The following is a 24121-nucleotide window of genomic DNA, read 5'->3' as shown; positions in this document are numbered from 1 at the left end:
TTGAGTTGTTTTTCTTTTGTGAGGGACCTACACAAACATGGTTGGACACAGACAAAGTTTGAGGAGGTCTATCAGCATATTACTCTTTAGTGCTGTCTGCTAGCATACATGTCACCTTGGTCTGGGGCGGACATTTTAAAAATGATTTTAGAAGAGCAGCAACGACACCCCTTGCATTACATTCCAGATGTTAGATCTACATCATATGCAAAATTTGAGGAAAATTGAACGAGTCAGTTTTATTTTAGGGCCATTTGTATATAACTGGTCTTTACATGTAGCCCTATGGAGAGAGTGCATGTTGAGGGCGCTATAACCCCCATTTTAGGAACAAAAATGTGATTTTTAAAAAAACGGACTCGTGCGAATTTTCTAAAATGTTCAGAGTATGTTGTATGAACATGTAGAAATATAATCAAGTAGTTGCCCTACCTGCTCTTCTCCGAAAAAATAAAAAGTCCTATACCTCAATGATAATGAAACCTAGGTGATGTATACAATGAGCATAGCTTCTGAATTTTTAATTCCTTGCTTGCACAGAGTGTTTGGGACAGAAGAAACTACCAAATTTGACACAAAAACATGGTTTTCTTACCTAATTATATACAGTATATTGCAGAAGTAAGATACTGCATTGGTATTTATCATTGAAAACAAGTATTGCAAACAGTGGTTTCATACGTACCCTATGATCTTTGCATGTTCCTGCAAGTTTAAGAGCCATAAAATGATTTACTCTGTTTAACCCTTTTTGTCTAAAATTTTGTTACCCTGGTTTTGTAGAATTTTAGAAATCGTAGAATATGTGATTTATTTCAATTTCACCAAGCAAAAGGGTACCCAAATAGGAATGCTAGTGTTAATGGCTCTCAATGAACAAACTGGGGCAGATTGGGGGTAAACATCTTACTCTATTCAAAACTGACTGTGATATACATGTATAGGTATTCCGAATAACAAAGTACACTAATGTTTCATTTACACAATTCTAAATGCACAAAGAGAAGAGCAGAAGTCTGAATTTAATCAAATTAAATTCAGACTTTCACAAGTCAATAGCTCAGCAAGTTACTGCTGCCGGGAATTAAACCCAAGGACCTCACGCACAAGTATTCTAACCACTAGGCCTTGCACGCTCTCCATTGCAATCAGTGAACACATTTTTACAGCTAAGTTTGTGTATGCATATTTTTGGAATATACATCCATGCAGTCATATGACAACTCTTTCTTTTTTGCCTTAGCTTGAATTATAAGTACAGGTTCACATACTTATCTGCAAGTCGTCAAAAATTGCCACAACTTTTCTAACAGTTTTTTCATGTACTGTAGTTATGATTTGTGGGGACATTACCTAGATATGTCATGCATAAATGATTTGAAATGTGCTTAAATCAAGTAGATTTGGCTCATTTCTTTTGTATAAATCATTAGAATAGGAAAAGAAGAAGATTGGTTCACGTCTGAGGCAATTTCCCAAATAATCTGACACCATCAGTCATAATCCATATTTTCAATTTAGATAAACCTCCCATTGTGTAAGAAAACTGTCCAATTTCTTTGAATGTAATTGAAAGTGAGAGAGTCTGCAATTTTTCATCTGGCTTACATGATTATAAAACTTGATTTTCCCATAAAATATAAATGGATGTAATGATACTAAAAGCTGACATTCTCACATTCAATGACTGCCAAGGTAGACTTCCCTGCCACTTTGAATTAAAACTTATTCCAACTGAAACAAAATGTCTTCTTTTTACCCACTTATATATAAGCTTTATTGATTCAAAGCACAGATGCAGTCTAAATAGGCTAAGGCATATGGACCGGTTCAAATCCCCACGGTATTGAGCGCATCTTTGGATGACACGCAAAACATGTCGTAGAGGGGGCTAGCTTAGTGTGGGTTTGGATTGTCAATACAAATATATGAAGTGAAGATGCGCTTGGATATGGCAGGCAGTTGTCCTGGATTTCCTGTGTAGTTCATCTTCAGTGTAGAAGCTTGTAGTTTAGTCTGTCTGTCAGTACAGACTGATAAATCCAGCTGACGCCAATGCTAGCTAGATCCACTCACTTTCTTATGATGTTGATGGATAAGCTTTTTAACCCATTACATGTGGGACTTGTGTGACCCTGAAGTGCAAAGTGGGGGGTTTGGGTATGTTCTTGTATGCAATTGATTGATTGAATGATTGATTGATTGAAATTTAAAAGTGACTGATTGCATTTTGAAGTAAGACGAAACTTTATTAAGCACTAAATTGTGGAAATGGCTTAATAGAGAGATATTATTGATGGTCTAAAGATAAGAGGATTTAAGCATGTAAATTGTAAAATAAGAAAATAGTAAGTAAGAAAATCAGGGTACATTTGGTATTCTCAGTGCTGTGTGTAGGGGGGTGTTTGTTTGAAGAAAAAAAACATCTATCGCGGACAAACACACACTAGTAAACGCAGTGTAACAGTGGGGACATCAAGGAATCACAGATGTCCATGCTACCTGGATGGTGTCATTTGTGTGTGTGTGCTTTTGTAAACACCAGCAAATGAGGACACAGCAGATACCATGTGGTTCTTAGACAAAACAGCTTAATAATGTGTTATAAGTCACGGTTACCGGTGTAGGGTTAGGTCCACACTTAGGTAGTGAAAACTTTTATTGTTGTCCATGGTACCTCATTCCCAGTGGTTACACTTTGTGTGTGAGTGAGTTTGAGTGCACAAGAGCCAAGTTTTTCTGTCTCTGTGTTATGTGTTTTACAGTTGTTGTGTTTGTGCATGTGTTTTTGTGTGATTTGTAACTTTGTGTCTATTGCATGTTTGTGTAATTTATGATCTTGCTTTAATACTCTTTATAAAATGTTTTCCCCCTTTCAGCTCCTCTTAACACCTGGAAAATTCCTTTGATAGATTTCACACGTAAAACGTTACAGCCCACACATAGTTTATTTGTATAAATAATTTGCTTGAGAAATTAGAGGTGACAATATGCTATCTTGTCAAGCGTTGCATCTTCCATGATGGCCGGTTGCCATGTGCCCAGTAAGCATGAATCGCTGCTTTCTTTGCGCAATCCTACCCCTTCCTGTTTTCTTCTGCTGTAAGCTTAAATCTAGTTTGTTATTAACCATTTCAGATATATGTATAGCAATTGAACCTGTGCATTAGTGTATAAACTATGACTTATTTTGTGATCTATAATGAGATGATGAAAGTTTGTTTAGAGACTATTGTGGGAAATTAATTAAACACGTCTGTTGGTTCAAAGTTAGTCAAATGTTTAAGTTAGCACTTTTCTCTTCAAGCAGAAAAATCACCATGGTAACACAGTTTGTGAGAAAAAGATTGCACAGAGTGAAGCTTAGAATAATATTTAGTTTGCAGTAAATGCAAATAATGAAACAAAATTGGATATAGGAGTAATTTATGAATTTTTAAAACATGTGATATGAAACGTGCTATAATTTTAATATCTATTTGCATCCTTGCTGTGCATTGTCTTTAGTGTTAGTGTTATAATTAATCGTAATTTTCTTTGTTTGTATAATATTACCAGGAAAAAGAGAATTAGACAGGGTAAAACCAAACCAGTTTCAAGAAAGCGCCGCTTTGATGATTCTGGTGATTCCGATTCTGACCATGAATACGACGACGAATCTAGAGGGCGCAAGAGGCAAAATCGAGGTGATTTTCTACATGTTGGTGGTGATGCTAGAAATTTACTGTCATCCAGAAATAGAAGAATGGGACCACAAGACCAATCTAATTCAGACGAGGAAAATGTTGAAGATCTGCCCATTAATACCAAGAGGAAAATGAGGATGTATGCAGATGATATTGAAGATAAAATCAAAACTATCAGGTGTGTAGTCGGGTCAAATTTATATTGGGGTGGTATCTATATAGTGCACAGCAGTGCACAGAGTCAAACTCAGGAATTCGAGCTATACAGCACAATGAACTTCCATGGGCTTTTCATGATGACTTTGAGTGCTTACTGAGTGCCATGTTTAGTTTATGCATATATACAAGTATATTTCTTATGTATATAATAAATAATTCATAACTCACAATATGATCTCGCTTGCACATGTAAGTACACATGGCTCCAGATGAAAGGTATGTGCTGCATTAATGTGGAAAAGTATTGTTTATTTTGTTTTCACTATGTAATAGTGAAAAGAAATTGAATTTGATTAGCAAAAGGGATATTTAAGTTGATCCAATACAAGTGAAAGAGGTTGAAGTTAAAAATGGACAATGACCATGTTTGACATGAGTCTTATTTCCCTGTCCACTAGACAGTGCAGCAGGTACCCAATAAGATTTCCAGCCTGACTGGAAGTTTGACCTGAAAATGTACTGAAGTCTTCGTAATGAACATTCCTAATTGCTAATTATTAGTAATAGTTAATTGGCAATGTAATTTTGCAAGTATACTTACCCAACAGAAAAGTTTAATTAGCTTTTATATGATTTACTGGTAAGCAATATATTACAATACACAAACCAATGTTAACCTGTCTAGTTTGGGCCATTTAAGACTTTACTCAAGTCTTAGTAAATTGGCCCTAATGTAATGTGCAGTTTGATAAGCAACCCACAACTGAACTTCTACACTATTTATTCTATTTTCTTTTTGATGGCTTTTTGATTCTGATAGTAACAAACTTAGGTCTACAGGGCATTAAGTTACCATATTATCAAATTAAATAATATGTTGATATCATCAGGATAATAGCAGGCTGTACATTGTGGCTGTTGATTTGACCCAGTTTAGGGGGTTCATGAGTGTCCACAAGGAGGGCGCCATATTTAGTCTTTACTGGTTGATGGACACTTGATTCCCAAGGTATCAGTTTATTTCCGCACAAAGAGAAGCAAACATTCTGAATTAATTGTTCTCATTTTCTGCGTTTGTATGATTGGTAATCTTGTTGTGATTTTCTGTTGTAATCATGATTTGTAATATGTGATGAAAGAAAACCATAAGGGAGGGTCTCCACAATGGTGAGAATGACACTGTCAATTTAAAACCTTTTACAAAAGTTTTCAATTTTGCTATTAAAAAGTTTGAGGTCCTGTTTGTATGCAATTTGAAAGGAGTATAACAGGCAACCAAACAATTGTGTTTGTATTTTAGGCTTCCTAGTTTACCTTCTATGTTATCAATACATGGCTCTGAAGTATTTTACCCTCATTCTTAAAATTGGTTAACATCTTTATATTTAATGATAGTTTAGTGAATACATATTTTGCATCTGTCTTAGAACCCTAATAATTGTTTTCACAATATTTCAACATAAAAAGAAGGACGATTTATTTATGTGCATTTTGATACCCCATTCGGTCCAATTTTGTTCAATATTGACAATACAGCAGTGTTTTGAAAGAAATATACCCCAATTTAAAAGTTGCAGTTATTTGTATTGATTTGAAGTAAGCGTGAAGATAATGGCGGGCTTTACGTGTTACAGTGCTGGTATTATAACCATTGATCGCTGTAAACTGCAACTTTTAAATTCAGGTATTTTTCTGTAAAAGCACTATTGTGTTGTTAATATTGAACAACATTGACGAATGGGGTATCAAAATGTGTGTAAATAAATCATCCTTCTCTCTATGTTGAAATATTGTGAAAACAATTATTAGTTTTGAATCTATAGGCGTATTTATAACAGCTGAGTTACTTTTTGTGCAGACTTTAGTTTAACACATTACAAGCAGTTTGTTGTTGCACCAGGCACAGTGCAAATGTTTGTCGCAGCATTTTTATAAAGCGACAAATATGCACTGCAGTGACAAAACCTTAAGAAGAACCCAACATTTGAGTGGAAAATTGTACTGGCAACCGCCAATTCTAAGCTATTCACAAGAAGAACCCAGCGGTTTTCGCGATTAATCGTGATGTATCATGGGAAAATTGACATCAAAATGCAGCATAATCGAATATTACCATGCTATTACATAGGAACACGTGACAATATTTTTAGTTTGTCAATATAACGGTATTACACGCAAATCGATAGAGAAAAAATTAATTGTGCACATTTCAAATCACATTATTAAGTATTATTGAGTATCGATTCGTGTAACACCTTTATTTTGACAAACTAAAAAAATATTGTCACATGTTCCTATGTAATAGCATGGTAATATTCGTATTGCGCGGACTTGGATGTCGACCTTTTCCCATGATACATCACGATTACATCGCAACCGCTGGCGCGCATTGTGAATAGCGAAATTGTAGCGTTTGCATGCCAAAGTATCAGACTGCCTACAGGCCCTTATTTACAGTTGACAGCATATGATATATCTCTAGTTAGCATAAGTGTCCTACCTGAATTGTTTCAATATCAAAGAAGTGATCTTGCAACAGCATGTTTCTTTTTTCATTTCCTTTAACCTAAAAGTTTAATGTCATATTGCTGGTTGATGTGTCCTATTAGAATTTGACAATTTTCATCTTATTCCCTCTGAGAATGACACGATGGGTCTGTGTATCATTCCATGTAGTATCCTCTCACACAAATTGATTCAATTGAATAATTGTAGATCAGGAAATCAAAATGGGTCAGTATGGAAAGCCGGTGAAAACCACAGCATCGTGCCTTGAAAAGGTCTTACTAAACAATATTTATTAGTTGTTACTATTCACTGAATTTAACTATTTTTCTTGAAATACTGAGGACTCTTATATTTAGCAAATAAATAGTATTAATGTTTGTTTTTACTATGCTCTACTATGTGATATTTAGGAAAAAATAAGTTCCCGTCATGAAAGCTCCCCTTATTCTAAAATAAATGAAACGTCTACTGCATGGCATATGACACACCACGCTTAAGTTTCAACATTCTATATTTGTGCACCTCAACAAATATGTTCTGTGATGACCTGGACACTGCAGTCTACCTTGTGATAGATAACATTCAGGAACAATGACATTCTGCACTTGCAGTTAAACCACAGCCACTGGCTAAGAATACCTATTGGACACAAACAATGAGACCAGTGAACTCACTTGGACACTGGCATGGTTCAAATCATACCAATCACTTTTGTATCTTATTTCATATTTCTTTTGTGTAAGCTACATGCTTGCTAAAAAAAGGCATGTTAAAGTGCTCACATGCATAAAACATTGGAGTTGTTAGAAAAACAGAATGTATTACCATTGGCGTAACATGATTTATATCTCCTTTTGCGCAATTCATGATTGTGATTGGCATTATCTGTTTGTGGACATTGGATATGCATGGTAGCCTTTTGTGTAAACAGAATAAATGAAGAAAACCTTATATGTTATTTTACTCAATTTAGCAAGTTACCAAATATCAAATTTGTATTCTCAGTAAGGTTTTATTCTCAGTAAGGTTTTAACAAAGATTCACTGTCCAATTCTTCTGCACAATTTGTCTTCTTGGTTTGATTTGGAAACATCAGTTGTGTTTTATTTTGGAGCTGGGAGTAGTCATAATATTGCAGGTGTTTCACCTGTAGATCTACAATGTGGGAGGGAAGTCACAGCAGAGATCAATGAAGATACAGTAACTCACTTTTCCTGATATTTTACCCAAGTACATTCAGTGTTTATGTTACTAAAAAGTGATAGAAAACAGAAGTTACCTGCTGACCCAGAAACATAGCCATGATGAATAACATACAGTCTGTATGTGATAGCAGGTCACCCCTGCTCATTTCCTCTGTTACAATGTAGGTGCAACAGGTTATTGTGATATTGAACAGTAGGTAGGTATATATCATGCAGTCTTTTATTTTGAAGATTTGAAAACAATAGAGACCTAGACCGGGTGGAGTCTAATTGTTATGATAAACAGGTATTCAGTTTACATGTGGTTTGTATGAAGCTTTATATCATTTCTCCCTCACCTTTGTATCTCGTATCTCGCCTTCTAAATCTGGCATCTTTCACTTTCACATATTTCCCCCTCATACCTCACCCTCGTATCTCACCCTTGGATCTTGTATCTTGTATCTTTTTGAATTAAAGATGTTACTTGTTATCATTTGAAAGCTTTTCTTGTCGATCTGTTGCATTTCAAAAGCATGGTGTGACCGCTCACTGGGTTGGGCTGCCACCGCTCAAAGGGGACAAGTTAGTAAGTGAGATGGTGTTTGCAGGGATGTATCCAGGATTCAGCACTTTGGGGTATTCAATCTTAGATACCTTCATGACCCATCGGCCACAGGTGCAGGGTGTCAAAAGGATCTGAAACATTTTGTTTTTTGGCTGCAGTGCACACCTGAAGGGTGCACACACGCCCTAAACCCCTTGGATATGCCTAAGGTTTGCATGTTAAGACTGGTTAGATTAGGTTTGGGAATAAATGCGAAGGTTCAACTTTCTGTGGATAGTAATCATAACAGCATAATTCAAAAATTGGGTGAGTACTAAAAGAAAAAAGTAAAATTGAGCAGTTTGTATGAAGTGTTAATTCTCTTACAGTGGACAGGCTTGATTGTAAGAAGTAAATGAGGTAGACCAGTTGTCTTGTCCATCCGTTGATTACACTGCTTCTGTTACTTGATAGCTTCCTACAATTCTGTGAGGTACTTCCGCTATTTTGATAGGTAGTTGACATAGGTGACAGGTGGCCTCTAAACTTTGTCAGTTAGCTGCATATTGTAACCACAGGCTATTGGGTGGACACCCTTGAGCTGAATTCCCTATGGAGTTAAGATGGGTACGCATATGATGACAGTGAGAGGTACTCATGAATCCCTTGAGATAGGGTTTTCTAACATTGATGTACTTATTTTACCATTGATAAACTGAAATCATGAAGTCATCATGGTGGTGGTATGGTGGATTATCCTTGATTAACATAGATATATTGAAACCATAATGCTGGCATGAGGAAGGCACTTGTATCTCCCAGTGGGAATATGTAGTATTAAAGATGGTTGACAGCTTGTAAACCAAATGACATAACAAAATGGCTGTACTTTTTATGTGACAAGTTTGGATGAAGTTACAAATGATGCAAACACCGTATTCATTCCTTTAACCATTCATGCCCATATAAGCGCCCACCCGGTGACTTTACAACAAGCAAACTGTGATATTAGTTTATTAACTGCCCATGCAAATCTGAATCATGGTCTGAAACATATGACACTGATGATGATGGATGAATATTTTGGGCCTTGTTTTACTTATTGTAGGCCTAAACAATGTAAAAAATAAGCGCCCAACCAAAATGACTTTGTGTTAAGCTCCCTCCCTGGGCAGTTAATGAAACAAATATGGTACATTTAACCTCAACAGGTATTTTGCAGACTACCTGTATCGTCTGATTGCAAATATCACAAACAATAATTGCCCTTAATAATGTTGTATGTATTAGGTATACTCATTTGCTGAAATTTAGATGTGGTTTTGTGCGACTACTTAACAATCAGGTTTCTAGAATCATATATCAAATATGTTGTTAATACAATAGACTTTTATTCACCAAGGAAATATTGGGGGAAGCATTATATATGTGGTATAAATCAGACATTTTATCGCATGAAGCAATTTTGCCACTGAAACTTCAGTTTTCAGTTAGGAATGAATTGATAGCAACTGTTGGTTTCTGGTTATCACCTCTGATGGATATCACATTCATCAAATTATAAGATATGTTTGTTGTGGTGAATGAATTAGTTACTTAAGTGACATGAATCTTTTGAGCCATTGTGTATGGCAATTAAATATGCAGTAGTGACACAAGTGAGCTTTAGGCTGATATTACTTGTAGGATAGTAAACCTTTCTTACCAAAGATACGCACAAAAAAGTCATGCTTAATTTTGTTTGAAAAGCTATAAACTTCAAGTTTAATTTATTTAGATTATAATAAAACATTGCAGTTGATCATAACCAGGAAAGATATTATTCTTTGTAAGGTTTAAGCTGGTAAAGGAACTGCAATAAGTTGGTCCTAATTGGATTTTTGTGTCATAATCCTGATTGATTGATTATTTTCCCGTTGACCGCTGGACAGTTACGGTGATAACACTGTAGAGGAAACGTTGTAATTCCCCAGTGAAGGCATTGACAAAAAGCAGAACCATAGGAATGCCTTATAAGGCTCTACATGGGATTTGAAATTAAGTATTAAATGCAGAGATCAGCCTTGCAATATGTGCTGCTATGTGCCATTTTTTTATCAATATTGTTATTGATTGTTTTATTTTATATGTTAGCATAGATATTGTTGTTTTTCAAAACTATATTCACTGTATTAAGGACCTCTTCCCAATTTGTTAAAAAGCTATCGCTATACATAAAATAGCAATATTTTTACACAGCACGGTGCCCTAGCAGTACAGGCTTTGGCTCATAATCGCAGGTTTGCTGGTTCAAACCCCTGCAGTGGTGTTATAGCATTGCGCTCTTAGACAAGGCTCGATTGTCTCTATCAACTCATGTGTGTAAATGGGTACTGGTCTAATATGGTACTGGGAAGGTAAAAGCAGACTTGGTGTGTGGTAGGAGTGACAAAATGCTAAGGAAAAAAAGATTGGTTTTTTTGCCTGTGAGCACTGCTCCAGTATGACTTTCCCTACCTTTATTGGTACAAAAAATACCCTTGGCAGCCATTATTATATCACCGTTTGTATTTCAACTCTTCATATTGATAATGTAACTCTGTTGATATTACAAGTTGTGTGTTTGTTGTTGATGGATAGGTAGATTGGGTCTGGAAAGCTTTATGGATTATGAATATTGATGAGTCTAGAATTATGCATGGTTAGGATTAAGGATTAGGATTAGTCTTTTGGGAGAGATTGGGATTAGTTTCACGTATTAAGATATTATGTGGTTTCTTAATTGTTATAGTGTAATCTTTGTTTGTCAAAATCTTATTTTCTGTATGAGTCATGTATAGTTGACTTCTATTTATATAATAACCCTTTTTTCTGAACAATTGATGTATTTTGTACTTTGTTGACAACAGCAGTATATTGATTTATTGTTTACAAATGGACGCTCTGTGTAGAGACATGCTGGGGTCGTGATGGGTCCAGACCCAAACAAAATGCTCAAACCAGGTTAAAAAGCCTAAGCATTCTAGCCTATATGAAAAAGAAAGATAGAAACATATTTGATACATGTCAAGGAAAAGAAAGCCACTCCCAATAAATCAACAATTTTACTGTCATCCTTTGGATCAAGAGAAAGTTATATAGCTTAGGTTGTGTACTTGTCCTTGTTTACATAATTGCACACAAATTACTAAATTTGTTCATTGCATACATATTAGATTAGTTGACATGAAATAATGCAGGTTCACAGACAGTATTTCCTTGCTCATGGAAGTCATTTGTAAGAATGTCCTCCAATGTTGAATGCAAAGTGGTAGGAAATGATACATGTTAATAGCAGAGATTTCTTAATGAGACTAGATCAAAGAGGGATATCACTTCTTACAGGCACAAATTTGCAGGTAAGGCCGCTAGGAAGTCGTTAAGTACTTATCTGTTTAACATCTGTCATTAAGGATTTGTCAATTTGATGGGGGTAAATCTGGTCAAGTTTTTCTTTAAAAGGTTTATATATTTGGGGATGTCTTCATTACTTATGTGTTTGAAAAGCTGCTACGTATTACTTGTATCAACTGGAAGTGGTTTATCCCTCAAAACTTGGGCTTATAATTTGGATATTTAGAAGTTAATTGAGCCATAAAATAAAGGAACATGTTTCCTGTTGAATGATTTTTTCTTAGACTGACTTCAAACGGACTTCTGCAGGCTTTTAAATATCTGTGATGTGAGCATTTTTTTTTCAAAAGGCAATACTAAAATACCTACACTATGATCAACTCGTAATAGATAAGATTTTATTTGGTTTTTTGTTACTTGCGCGTCAGTAAAGTCCCAACATACACCCGCATAATTACAAAAGCGTGGGTCCGTCATGCAATATATGCAAAGCACAGTTGGTGCAGTTGCTGCACCCTGCTGTATGTATGCCATTCTATATAAATCCACAGTGTTATGAGTCACATCTATTAGAAGCTGATCATAGTATAAGTAGGCTGTTGGTGCAGGTGTTGGTAAGTGTATATTGCTCTCTGTTTGGCAATTTTTGATTAGAAAGTTGATTAGAAAATGACAATTTTTAACAAAACAATTACTCCCTGTTTTTCCCACGTACATCATGCAAGCAGACCATTTAGACGTCATCGTCGTCGCGTGACTGTACCTTTTCATAGGTAAGGAAAGCTTTAATTATGTGTCATCTCTCATTCTCTTACCAGAATGACACATATTGGACACCATTCTATCTCATTCCAATAGTTAAAGTTCTATTGTTCTATTGTGTATTGAACTTTGTACTCTGAAGTCATATTACTTAATATGGACAACTGACCAAAGTTCAAATGTATACTGTAATGGCAAATTGATTTGGAATAATTATAGAACTTTCCGTCTTTGCAAACAGATTGAGAATATTTAGCTGGAGGAATTATGTGTAGAATTAGTTAAAGCACTCTTGGTTAAGTGGATAAGAACTATGTGCACATCTGGGATGCAACTGAGGTATCCAGTATTCATCTCACGCTTCCAGATTTATGTGTCTGCTTTGCAAAATATGTCCATTGAAATTCTGAACAGAAGTTCACGCACTGCTATGGATGTTTTGGTGGATAGTTTTTTATTTTACACAATTTAAATAGATTTACACAGGCAGTAGTCTTTTTCAACACTTATCTGTTTAGGTAGCATCTTATTCAAAAATGTAGTTTTCATGTCTTTTTTCCAGTTTTGTGTTTGTTTATTTGTGGTAGTCAACTTCTTTAGAATGTTTGTTTGAATGTTTGAAGTCACTCAAAGATGACAATGGCTGTAGAATCAGCAACATATCACTGTAGTCAATTAGTCAAAAACCTTTGGGTCTGTGTCAAGTTGGAACTACTACTTTCATGGTTACTTACCTAGCACTTCATGGATATACGGCTTCCAACAGACAATTTATGATATGAGAATACAAAAAACAATTGGCATAATATCCCAGCTTACATATTTTAATATATATGGTGTTATTGTGTTCTCTTTGTGGTTTAATTCAGTGTTGCATCATTGTATCTGTGCATGTTCAATGTCTCAGTGTAGGCCTATTTGATAATTGTGATGTTTTTAGACTTAGATTGAAATACGTTTTTCTGGATGTTGAGAATGTTCCAGTGTAGATGACAAATGCTGTTTTAGTTGTTTGCTGTTTTTGTTATAGTAGATGTTGCTAGTGTTTCAAAGAGTAAATATATTTTTGATGGAATCTTGTTCCTTTCATCTGAATTTCACCTGTCATAAGTATAGCTATCAACAGTATGCATTTCTTCTCAAGCATCTAGGTATCTCACATACGACAGATATCTCACATACAACAGTTACATACTTGTGCCACTCATTTGATGCAATTAGTGTGTCACACCATGAAGTGTTTCAAATTATATGTGGTCAGTAAGTTGCTAACAAGCCGAAATAATATTTAAACTCATTCTGAGTATGATACAAACACCCTGCAATGTTCCTCTATATCTGCCTGAATAAAACCAGTGGCTGTGGATATGGACAAAAGGAGGTATGAGGTCAAGCAAAATGAGCACATTTCACAAAAATATGAAATCTTAAGAAATGATTTTGCTTGAACAGTAACTCATTTTACTTATCATGTAAACAAAAATAAATTTAATCTGAATCTGAGATGATGATTTAGATCATTGTCCTTTAGGATTCTACTTACTACAATAATAGTAGTTGTAAATAGAGTTTTGGAAATAAATATAATACTGGAACTTACTTTTTGCAACTGCACTATGTTGTATCTGCAACCACCAGACTTCATCAGGCAACTGATCCCCTTCAGGCAACTGACCCACACAACCAGTCCAGGGGATCAGTTGCCTGATGAAGTCTTGTAGTTCGAGACACAACATAGCAAAGTTGCAAAAGGTAAGTTCCAGTATTAGACTTATTTCCAAAACTCGGTAGTTAACAAGTACTCACTGAGAATACTGCTTGAAACTTTGGAGGACTAGAGAGTGTTTTGCACTGGCAGTTTGCTTTGTTCATTGTTGAATTGTATTCGTTGTCTAGTACTGTATTTGAAATGTTAATAGAAACACAGCAGATAGGCCTATACAGTTAGAGGCAATGGCAGGTACGACATAATATGTACTATTAAGGAATATTACACCCTGTACCACAATAAAAATTGAAACACCTTCACAGTGTTCTAAACATTATTTTTATGTCAAATCATATCTAGGCATTAACAGCTGAAATCGGAGTCAATAAACAATGGAGTGTGTACTATGTTTCAATCAAAATGTGGAGAAAATGGTTTGAAGAAATCAGTAATGAATTGTAAATTTATGTGGCACAAGAAGTTGATCGTTGATTCATTTTGTTACGGAAATGAAACTTTCCTTCAGCAGCTCCTACTCAACATGCAATTTTTCACTAGCAATAGTACTTCCAATTCCTTTGCACACTGATTGAGTATATGTTTACTGCCTACATATCTACTATGTTGTTACTACTCCCAGTGGATTCCAAGTAACACCCGGCCTTTGCTGAGACAGAGTCAAGGAAACAGAAATGGGCTGACTTGGGATTTCCTATGTGTTAATCACTTATCAAGTTTTTTAAATACTTCTGTTAATACTTCCACAAGAAAGTGATGAAGTTATGATCCAAAATTGTTCCGAAGTTATAGCACAATTTCTTGCAAGTGTTTTTATTTTGTTTGAAAAGCAATTCCCTCTGCTTAGCAGTCAAGTGAGCTCAATTAGTTAAGCATAAAACTCTGGTGCATCAAGTGTTTGGCTATGTGAGTTCTGAGCCCCTGTTCTCAGTGTGTAAAGCATAAAACTCTGGTGCATCAAGTGTTTGGCTATGTGAGTTCTGAGCCCCTGTTCTCAGTGTGTAAGGCATAAAACTCTGGTGCATCAAGTGTTTGGCTATGTGAGTTCTGAGCCCCTGTTCTCAGTGTGTAAGGCATAAAACTCTGGTGCATTAAGTGTTTGGCTATGTGAGTTCTGAGCACCTGTTCTCAGTGTGTGAGGCATAAAACTCTGGTGCATCAAGTGTTTGGCTATGTGAGTTCTGAGCCCCTGTTCTCAGTGTGTAAGGCATAAAACTCTGGTGCATCAAGTGTTTGGCTATGTGAGTTCTGAGCCCCTGTTCTCAGTGTGTAAGGCATAAAACTCTGGTGCATCAAGTGTTTGGCTATGTGAGTTCTGAGCCCCTGTTCTCAGTGTGTAAGGCATAAAACTCTGGTGCATCAAGTGTTTGGCTATGTGAGTTCTGAGCCCCTGTTCTCAGTGTGTGAGGCATAAAACTCTGGTGCATCAAGTGTTTGGCTATGTGAGTTCTGAGCCCCTGTTCTCAGTGTGTGAGGCATAAAACTCTGGTGCATCAAGTGTTTGGCTGTGTGAGTTCTGAGCCCCTGTTCTCAGTGTGTAAGGCATAAAACTCTGGTGCATCAAGTGTTTGGCTATGTGAGTTCTGAGCCCCTGTTCTCAGTGTGTGAGGCATAAAACTCTGGTGCATCAAGTGTTTGGCTATGTGAGTTCTGAGCCCCTGTTCTCAGTGTGTGAGGCATACAACTCTGGTGCATCAAGTGTTTGGCTATGTGAGTTCTGAGCCCCTGTTCTCAGTGTGTGAGGCATACAACTCTGGTGCATCAAGTGTTTGGCTATGTGAGTTCTGAGCCCCTGTTCTCAGTGTGTGAGGCATACAACTCTGGTGCATCAAGTGTTTGGCTATGTGAGTTCTGAACCCCTGTTCTCAGTGTGTGAGGCATAAAACTCTGGTGCATCAAGTGTTTGGCTATGTGAGTTCTGAGCCCCTGTTCTCAGCGTGTAAGGCATAAAACTCTGGTGCATCAAGTGTTTGGCTATGTGAGTTCTGAGCCCCTGTTCTCAGCGTGTAAGGCATAAAACTCTGGTGCATCAAGTGTTTGGCTATGTGAGTTCTGAGCCCCTGTTCTCAGTGTGTACGTGTGAGGCATAAAACTCGAGTGCAAGACTGCAAAATGTAAAAATTTCCTCTTTGTCAAAAATGTCAAATTACTCTCAATATTTGGCTAAAAATTCTAATTTCCCTCTCTTTTTTTGTCCCAAATGTTACCAAAGAAAGTAATATATATAAAAAACATCAATAGAAAACAAGGTCGATGTAGCTATAAGGTGAATGACACTTTTGTGATTTCCATTTTTCTACAGAAACTTCAAGCATGTCAGTAAAGTTGTTGACAAACAGATATTTCTCGTAAATTTTCAATAGAGATTTGCAACAGGCAGGTAGCCCAGGAAGATAATATATTTACAGACTTCCCCATGCCGGGATAGTCACATCAAATTGACCATACAGTCAATAATATCAAATTGTTCCTTATTTAATGTATGTTAGCACAAAAATAATCATGGTCAATCATTTAAAAAATGAAAATCTGAAAAAGGGACACTAAAAATTATGGCCATATGAGGAAAGCCCCACAGCATTATATGCAAAAGAACTGCCATGTGATATACACTCTGTCTACCATTGGAAATTTCATTTTCTCGGTTCGTTTACCATTTCAACAATTAAAAACAAGTACAAATTTACTTTTGGCAGACTCACAATTTATGACTAAAACATACAATGATTGAAACCTGTTATCACTCCATGGGCGTGAAGCATTCAATTGTCACCCCTTGTCTTTCTGCAAACCCATCCTGATTTAGGATAACTCGGGCTCTAAGCCCTAGGTATCTATGATAATTGAAGATGTGAAAGTGTTGAATCCTCCTCCAGTCTGTGTGGAACCACGGATAGGTTAAGTTGCTGGGAAGCATAAGCAAAGTACATAGCTGTCTCCAACGCCAATGTTATCCATCAACACTATGGAAGGTGGGATTGTTGGCCACATTTGGAAAAGTTCATGTGGTATTAGATAGCATTATGTAGGAGGCAGAATAATAGTTGAGACAGTTTATAATTGGGATGAGAGCCAGGTTTGTTGCCTTTGTGTTTTTTGTCTGTTGTCATGGCTGCTTTTCTTTCCCATTTATTGTGTTTGGGTTAGGCATCAAATAGGGCTTGAAATATTAGGCTCTGCTGATATATTATTTAGCCTGGATGAGTCACTCAGATTTCAACCAATGTTCTCCATTGCCCAGGGTGTGTGTATGAACAACCAGGCATACCTTGATAATTTGGAGGTCTTTGTCATCCACTGCATGTGTCCCACAATTCAAATGCACTAATGTGGAGCTGATGATTCTTAATGATTTCCAACAAGCTACCTGCCAATATGAAAACTTGCTAAAAGCAAGCATACTCATATTGTTACAGAAAAGATGCGCTGTGCTCTGAATCTATGTGTTCACGAGTCCTCAGTTAATTTGTGTGTACTATGTTTTTGACACTTACACTCAGAAGTTTTGACTAGATCACTGAAGATGCTTATCCAATAATCAGTATTATCTAATTTCCCATACACTTTTTTCATCTCTGTGACCTTTGACATTTAAGTCATCCAGAGTTATAGGAGGAAGGATTACGAGGCTCTGTAAGGGTAGTCCATCCTGCATCCATTCATCTCCCCTCGGGATCCCTACCACCCCCAGCTGCCAGCTGCTTTGTCTCCGTGTAAGATTGTGTCAGCATTGGTATGTTGGTTACCATAGTGACAATGAAACCATATATACAAGTCACTCATTTTCTTCAGAAAATATTAACTAAAATTTTCCCCAAAATAGGTTATAGGCTCATAGCAACAAAAACAAAACTAAAGTTAGAAAGGCTCATAGCAACAAAAACAAAATGTTGGAAAGATCATTGCTATTAAAAATAATACTAAAACGAATCGGGTGTAATCCTACCCTTAGATTAGAAATTCTACTCCATAAATGGGGTCGGATTGCTACCTGGGAAAGGGGGAGTATGTGGGTTATTTCACAGACCATCAAAACATATTTATCGATAGTCTTAGGGTTATGTCAAGGTAGCTTATCATTGATCCAACATGAAGTCATTGGGTTGTCAAAACAAGTGGAAAAAGCATCTTCTATGGTTGGCCATTCCAGTCTCAGCTAAACTCAGTAGAAGTTGAAAATCTTCATGACACTTGGTTACCCTAAGACTGGAGGAGAGGTCACTTTGACCTATCAGAATACTTGGCTACCATATAGCACCTTTTTATATCTATTTACCTCAGATTTTACTCTAGATCACATGAATATCCTACTAGCGTAAGTTGTCAGTGGGAATTTTTAAAGAATGATGCATACCCATACACTTGTAACTCAGAATGGTGGTGTATTCTAAAAGCTCTGGATCTGGATATGGTTGAGTCGGCAGCTTCAACCAGTAAAAGTCGTACTATTGCCAACTTTGGTGGAATTACTTTTGGTCAGGTCGAAATGTGCGCGTGAATAATGTGAGAGTGTAAGATATATTACCTCTTATGGTAATTTTTCAACATTTTATATTAGTGTGATTCATGTCTTTGTAAAAGTAATATATAATTGTTGAAAATGCTATTAAGCCAAATTTATTACTGGACGTACACCAGCATGTTGTGGAGATAAGATAAAACTAACTTAGACTTATACTGCATTCATCACATAATCTTTTATTCTGGAACAAGGGTTAACATTTCAACATTCAAACAGCAACTCCAAGGGAGACATTACCTATGATTCTTGTCAAAATTGTCTGGACACCTTGCATAGGGAAATGTAACTGAATCCCTAATTCCCCATTCCCCTTAAAGCCATATTATAACATTTGCTGAGAAGAACACCCTCAAAAATGTTTTTAATTCTAGTTTTTACCCGATTATAATGTACTTAAATAAACAAAGATACTCTGCAAAAATCAAGACTTTAGGTGCTGTAGTTCTGTCAAAATCTGAGATTTTGAATAAAACGCAGCAACCTTTGTTTTTTTATTACTATGGAAATATTAGTTGAACACATATGTGATGTTCATAACACATAACACAGTCCCGTACATGGCGCGCGGGACACACATACACACACGCCAGAGGATCGTACCGTATTACATCCGCTGGAGTAACATGCATTGGTAAATTCCAATTTTCTTTGCTTTACCTCACTTTATCGGCTCAAAATTAAAAGGGGACATATCTGACAGTAAAAGCTAACATTTTATGGAAAATAAATACTAATCTATTTTTACAGAAATGTTATAATATGGCTTTAATCAATGTTGAATCCTGCAATTTTCCTCATGCACATCCAGTAGAACCCAGTAGTAGGTAATGACCCCAAAGAAAGTGGCATTTCAGCACATTAAATGTTAGAAATGAGGCCATACTACAATGCTACTTTTCCATAGAGAGTCACAACATCATATATTCACATTACTATGTAGGACAAATGGAAATTGCGCCTCCAAACATAGAAAATCCTTTGTATGACCTCTCCCTTAACACTAGACTTTATGAACTCTTAAAATGTGAGATGGCTGGATTAGATTTCATATGAAGTGTGATTTAGTTTCCATTCTGTGTAGTATCATGGTGTAGCATGGCACAAAGCTGTGGAATTAATTTACACTAGGTGAACAGTTCAGTTCTCAATGGTTTCATATTTATCCCATATGCTGTTTACTCAGGTGTGATTTCTATATATTATCACACTAATATTTTATGTTGTCTGTCTCAAGTTTCAGTCCTGTACCAGTTAACTCTTTCATTGCAGATAATGGATGTAGCGGACATGTCCAGGATCTTACCTTGTTAACTTGAAGGTGAACAGTACATGGCAACTGTACCTTAATAATAACAAACAGGCCTAGAATTGGTTTGCTACTTCTTGTGATAAGTTCAATAGTTTGCCTATAGATACCTATAGATTAGTTCTTTAACCCTAACACGCCTGAGTACTACAAAATACTTCTTGATATATGCGCTGTTCCTGCATGCATCCCACGTGGTGTGGTGACGCAATCACCCTAAGTGATATATAGGCACGGTTTCGCTGGCCAGCGAAGCCCAAGACCCATGGCAAAGTGTCGCCGACCCAGTGCTTGGCATGCGAGGGGTCTCAGGTTCGAATCCCACCCAGAGCAAACAACTTCTTTCTTTGTTTTCTCTCTTTATTCCTTCCTTCTTTCCCTTGTTTGCAAAAAAGCCCCTGGTGGATTAGGGTTAAGAAAGAGCAACACAAGTTTATGTAGACTATTCAAAATATTATCACTGTGTATGAAAGGATCAATTTTAGAATGCTAACCCACCTGTCTTTGATTAGCTAGACCAATCATTTCCATAAGGGAAAGACTTCTTTATATCATCTACAGGAAAGATGGTTTGTGTTTGACAGGTTGTTAATGTACATTGACTCACCTATAGTAATTTTGGAAGTATGGCAGTTTGAGACAATATTGTATCTGATGACTAGTTTATTATACAGAGCTAGTATTGGAGCCAAGTTTAGTATAAAATAATGTTTGGGCCATAAGTATAGAACCTGAATTACCTATCTGAATAGATCAGCTTCATACACACCAAGTACCTACTGCCTGATGTAAGAGACAGGGCCAAATCCAGCAGTCTTGTATGAGGAGCATTGCAGCCTCTTCCATGGACAACCTAATAGTTGGCACACTTGTATTAAACAATTGAAATATGTGCCATATCAAAATTGGATAGGCAAGTGAAACGTTCATTCAGTGTATGTTCAGCACAGACTCTCCGTGTATCTCACCCTTCCCCACTTTTTAATGTTGGAGGGCCTCACTGACCTGCCGATAACATAGAGCTCGTTCAACATTGAATTGGAGGAGCGGGGGCAGAGGCGCACTAAAAGACAGCCAAAGTGTGCCAACCTTTTTTCCCGGGATTGTAGTCTCCAGGATGTACCATATCACTGTTGGTATTCTATCATGTTCTCTGCTTCCAATGTGATTTTCCTATTGTATAATCTCTTTGAGATACAGTGCTTGTCTAGTATTATGTTGAGGGTATTCAATAACCATGTTGTTATCTGATGAAGAGACTATTAAAGAGAATGCAAATGGAAAATATTTTTTTTACCAGCAATAACTGAATGCCCTTTTAAAGTTCAAGAAATCAATATACTCTGTGTCAGTTAAAAGAAATAAATAGTTCCTTCTGGTTTGAGACAAAAGTCACGCAAGTCATAATTCAATATTACAACAAATTTGGTTATGTCCCCAAAATGTGAACGCCTAAATCAACATATATGGCACAATTTGCACCTAATTTCCAGTATCATTGAAATGTTTGTTATTGAATTGCCTTATGGAGATGAGTACCATATGTGTTTGTTTATGAACATGACAACTTATGTTCCCCATACATGCTGGTTGTAGTTAGATTTCCTTTAAGCAACATAGTATGAAAAGGGATAGGCAGGTCAAAGTATTGAGTACCATAGTGGATGGATGTATCCTCGCATGAAGCTTCAATCACTAATAAAGAGGATAGATTTTCCCAAGGGTAATTCCCCTGGGGCTGAGTATGAAGGTGGGGGAAATCAACTTCTTAGGGCAAAAAGGTAAACCTTAACTTTATTCACCAAATTTCATACTTTTAATTCACCAGAACCAATAGCTTTGTACAGTCAGCAAGTTCTACATAGCTATATAGACCTGCAGTGATAACTCCGTGAGACCACACCTTTGAAATGACTTGACCTTGATGTACACAAATATATATATCATCATAATTCAATTAAGAATGGGTACTAGTCTAAGGTCCTTAATTACTTTCATGGTGATATGAAAGACTCAGGATTGTGTAGACTGACAAGAATGCACCAGGGGTATTCATAAGGTGCCACACACAATTAGCTAGGATAAGTTCTGACATAGTAGCATATGCATAAATCGTATGAAGGATGTGTTTAATTTGCTGATTTGCTCTACTGGTCCATGTTATGTCTGTCATTGGCAGTACCGTTTCCATATTACAAGTTATGTACTAATTTCCCTGCGTAATTTTGTTGTCTCACCTTGAATTTGGTTTGGCTGGCAGCCGTGGGGGTGTGGTGTGAAGAGATGAAGAGGATGACATAGGTACATAATCACAGGCCTGCACATAATTGTCTGTATTGTTAACTCTTAAGCCAATTTGAAGGTAAATCTAGCACCGGTTCATTTAGGAATATGCAACAGGCAGAACGACATAGGGACATGCAGGCACCCCATGGAAGTGAACAGTTGAAAATTTCATTTTGCAAAATGGCCGGTGTGTACCCCAAAATGATGTGTAAATTTTCATTTCAAAATGGCTTGTGGCTCGCTTAATCACGCTTATTTCCCCAACCTCCAATTGAGTGACTCACACTATAAAATGATGAGGCTTAGGGACTGAGTCCTGTGCTTATGCCAAAATATTAGCACCAAAAGTCCATCTGTAGGAGTTTTAAGTCCCTTATTTGCATGTTTTGAATATTGAGATTTTGGAAATTCCTCCGCCCCTACTACAAAAAAAAATCTCTATGGACCTGTTCAAAATTCACTGGGTCTTGGGTTATCGCCTTTATATTGCAAAGATGTGAGAGACATGTAACAACATTTTATCTTCTTTTTCTCTTTCTGCAGGAAAGAAGGAATACAAGGTGTATCGCATAGATTAGATGCCAGAGATAGGTTACAAGGCGGCAACAGAGTATCAGCTCACGACCGACTTGGGTTTGGAAACAGCGCCCCCGTTAGCTCTATGGAAAATCTGAAAGTTGTGGTTGACTCCACATCAGAACGTATAACAGATAGATTGTATCACAGAAACGAAGAGGATGATTCCAGACGTGTGCCTGATTTGCGTAATAGACTCAGCAATAGACGGACTAACAAAAGACTTTTGGAAAATTTACCTTCCTTGTCCATTCAAGTGGAAGATGAAGAAGATTATTATTGAGGAGGAACAATTTGTATTGTCTTTGTACATATCTGTATAATCATGTTTGTGCATACAGTTGACATTTTGTTTTTTGTATTTTAACAAAAAGAGAAATGTAGTGGAATACAAGCTGTGTGTTTATATTGGGGTTGTCTACAGGGCATCAGTGAATCCAGATTAATCCGAATTCGTGTGGTCCATTTTGCATCCATACGGACAATGTGGAGGGTAGAGTCAGGGGTGGATCTCACAATGATTTGCAACACCTTTTAAGTCCAAAACTTTGTAATTCCAACATTCCAACAAGATTTACAAGAGACTTAAGATGGGTTGTAACATGGTGTGAAATCACCTGCAGATTCTATACCAATGTAGTCCGATGAGTAGGACCTGATTTTTTTTAGCCACGGATCATCTATATATTGCTCAATAATTTTGAGATGAACCGCGAAAGTCCACCAACTGCGAAAAACTGAGTTTGAGCGGCGGGGTCACTGGACTTTCACAGCTTATCTTTATTGAGCAATCAGAGTGTGTGAGTATAGTTTGGTAACTAAGAAAAAACAGGTCCTACTCATCGGACTATACCAATGCGGTGTTTGCTTCACTATGCAGAAGCTTTAATTTCTGGGTACTGGATGCGGATTAGTCCAGATAATTAATAAAACTGGAATAATATTACCAAAAGGCTGTGGACTGAGGATTATTTACAGACTGCACACTAGTACAGCAGCAAGTCTTGCTGGATAAGTGATCTGGATCAGTCTAGATGAATCTAGATTAAAATGTCTAAGGGACCAATCAATGTTAATGACAGGGGTGAGAATGAGGGAATTCACAATTTGTTTCTTGTATTCCCTCCTGTGTTTTCAAGTGTCTTCATATTTAAAATGTTGTGTTCCCCTTTTTTACCTGAATAAAAAATTATGTCAATTTTTCCCTGAAAACAACAATTTTGTGTTCCTCCTACATTCCCAATTCCTCCCCCTCTAACAAAATATTGATTGGTCCATAAAACCACCTTGTAGATGCCACCAAATGTCTTCGGCGTTCAGCGAAACATTTTATTGCAACATAATGCTGTTTATAACAGGAAATAATATGTAAGGGTGTGATGTCTGTCCCCATATCACAAAGCAGCTCACCAATCAATGCCAGTGTATTATTACATACTATATGTTATATGTATGCTCAGGATTGGTACATTAATAGGTGATATCTG

The 24121-nt window shown here is 36.7% G+C and overlaps 1 protein-coding gene across 3 annotated transcripts in view; it reads left to right on the top strand.

The window, feature by feature from the left end:
- LOC140155967 (uncharacterized) overlaps positions 1–22992 on the top strand; it is a 98522-nt gene extending 75530 nt beyond the window's left edge. For 2 of the 3 annotated variants that reach the window (XM_072179007.1, XM_072179006.1), the window contains exons 10-12: positions 3559–3864; positions 12185–12229; positions 22602–22992. In XM_072179007.1, coding sequence (XP_072035108.1) covers positions 3559–3864; positions 12185–12229; positions 22602–22917 — 667 coding nt within the window. In that variant the 3' untranslated portion in view covers positions 22918–22992. The remainder of the gene's footprint in view (positions 1–3558; positions 3865–12184; positions 12230–22601) is intronic. The other variant, XM_072179008.1, reaches the window with a different exon arrangement.
- Positions 22993–24121: the final 1129 nt, after the last annotated feature.

The sequence above is a fragment of the Amphiura filiformis genome, chromosome 6, assembly GCF_039555335.1.
Source record: "Amphiura filiformis chromosome 6, Afil_fr2py, whole genome shotgun sequence".
NCBI lineage: Eukaryota > Metazoa > Echinodermata > Ophiuroidea > Amphilepidida > Amphiuridae > Amphiura > Amphiura filiformis.
This window is presented reverse-complemented; position numbering and strand designations above follow the sequence as displayed.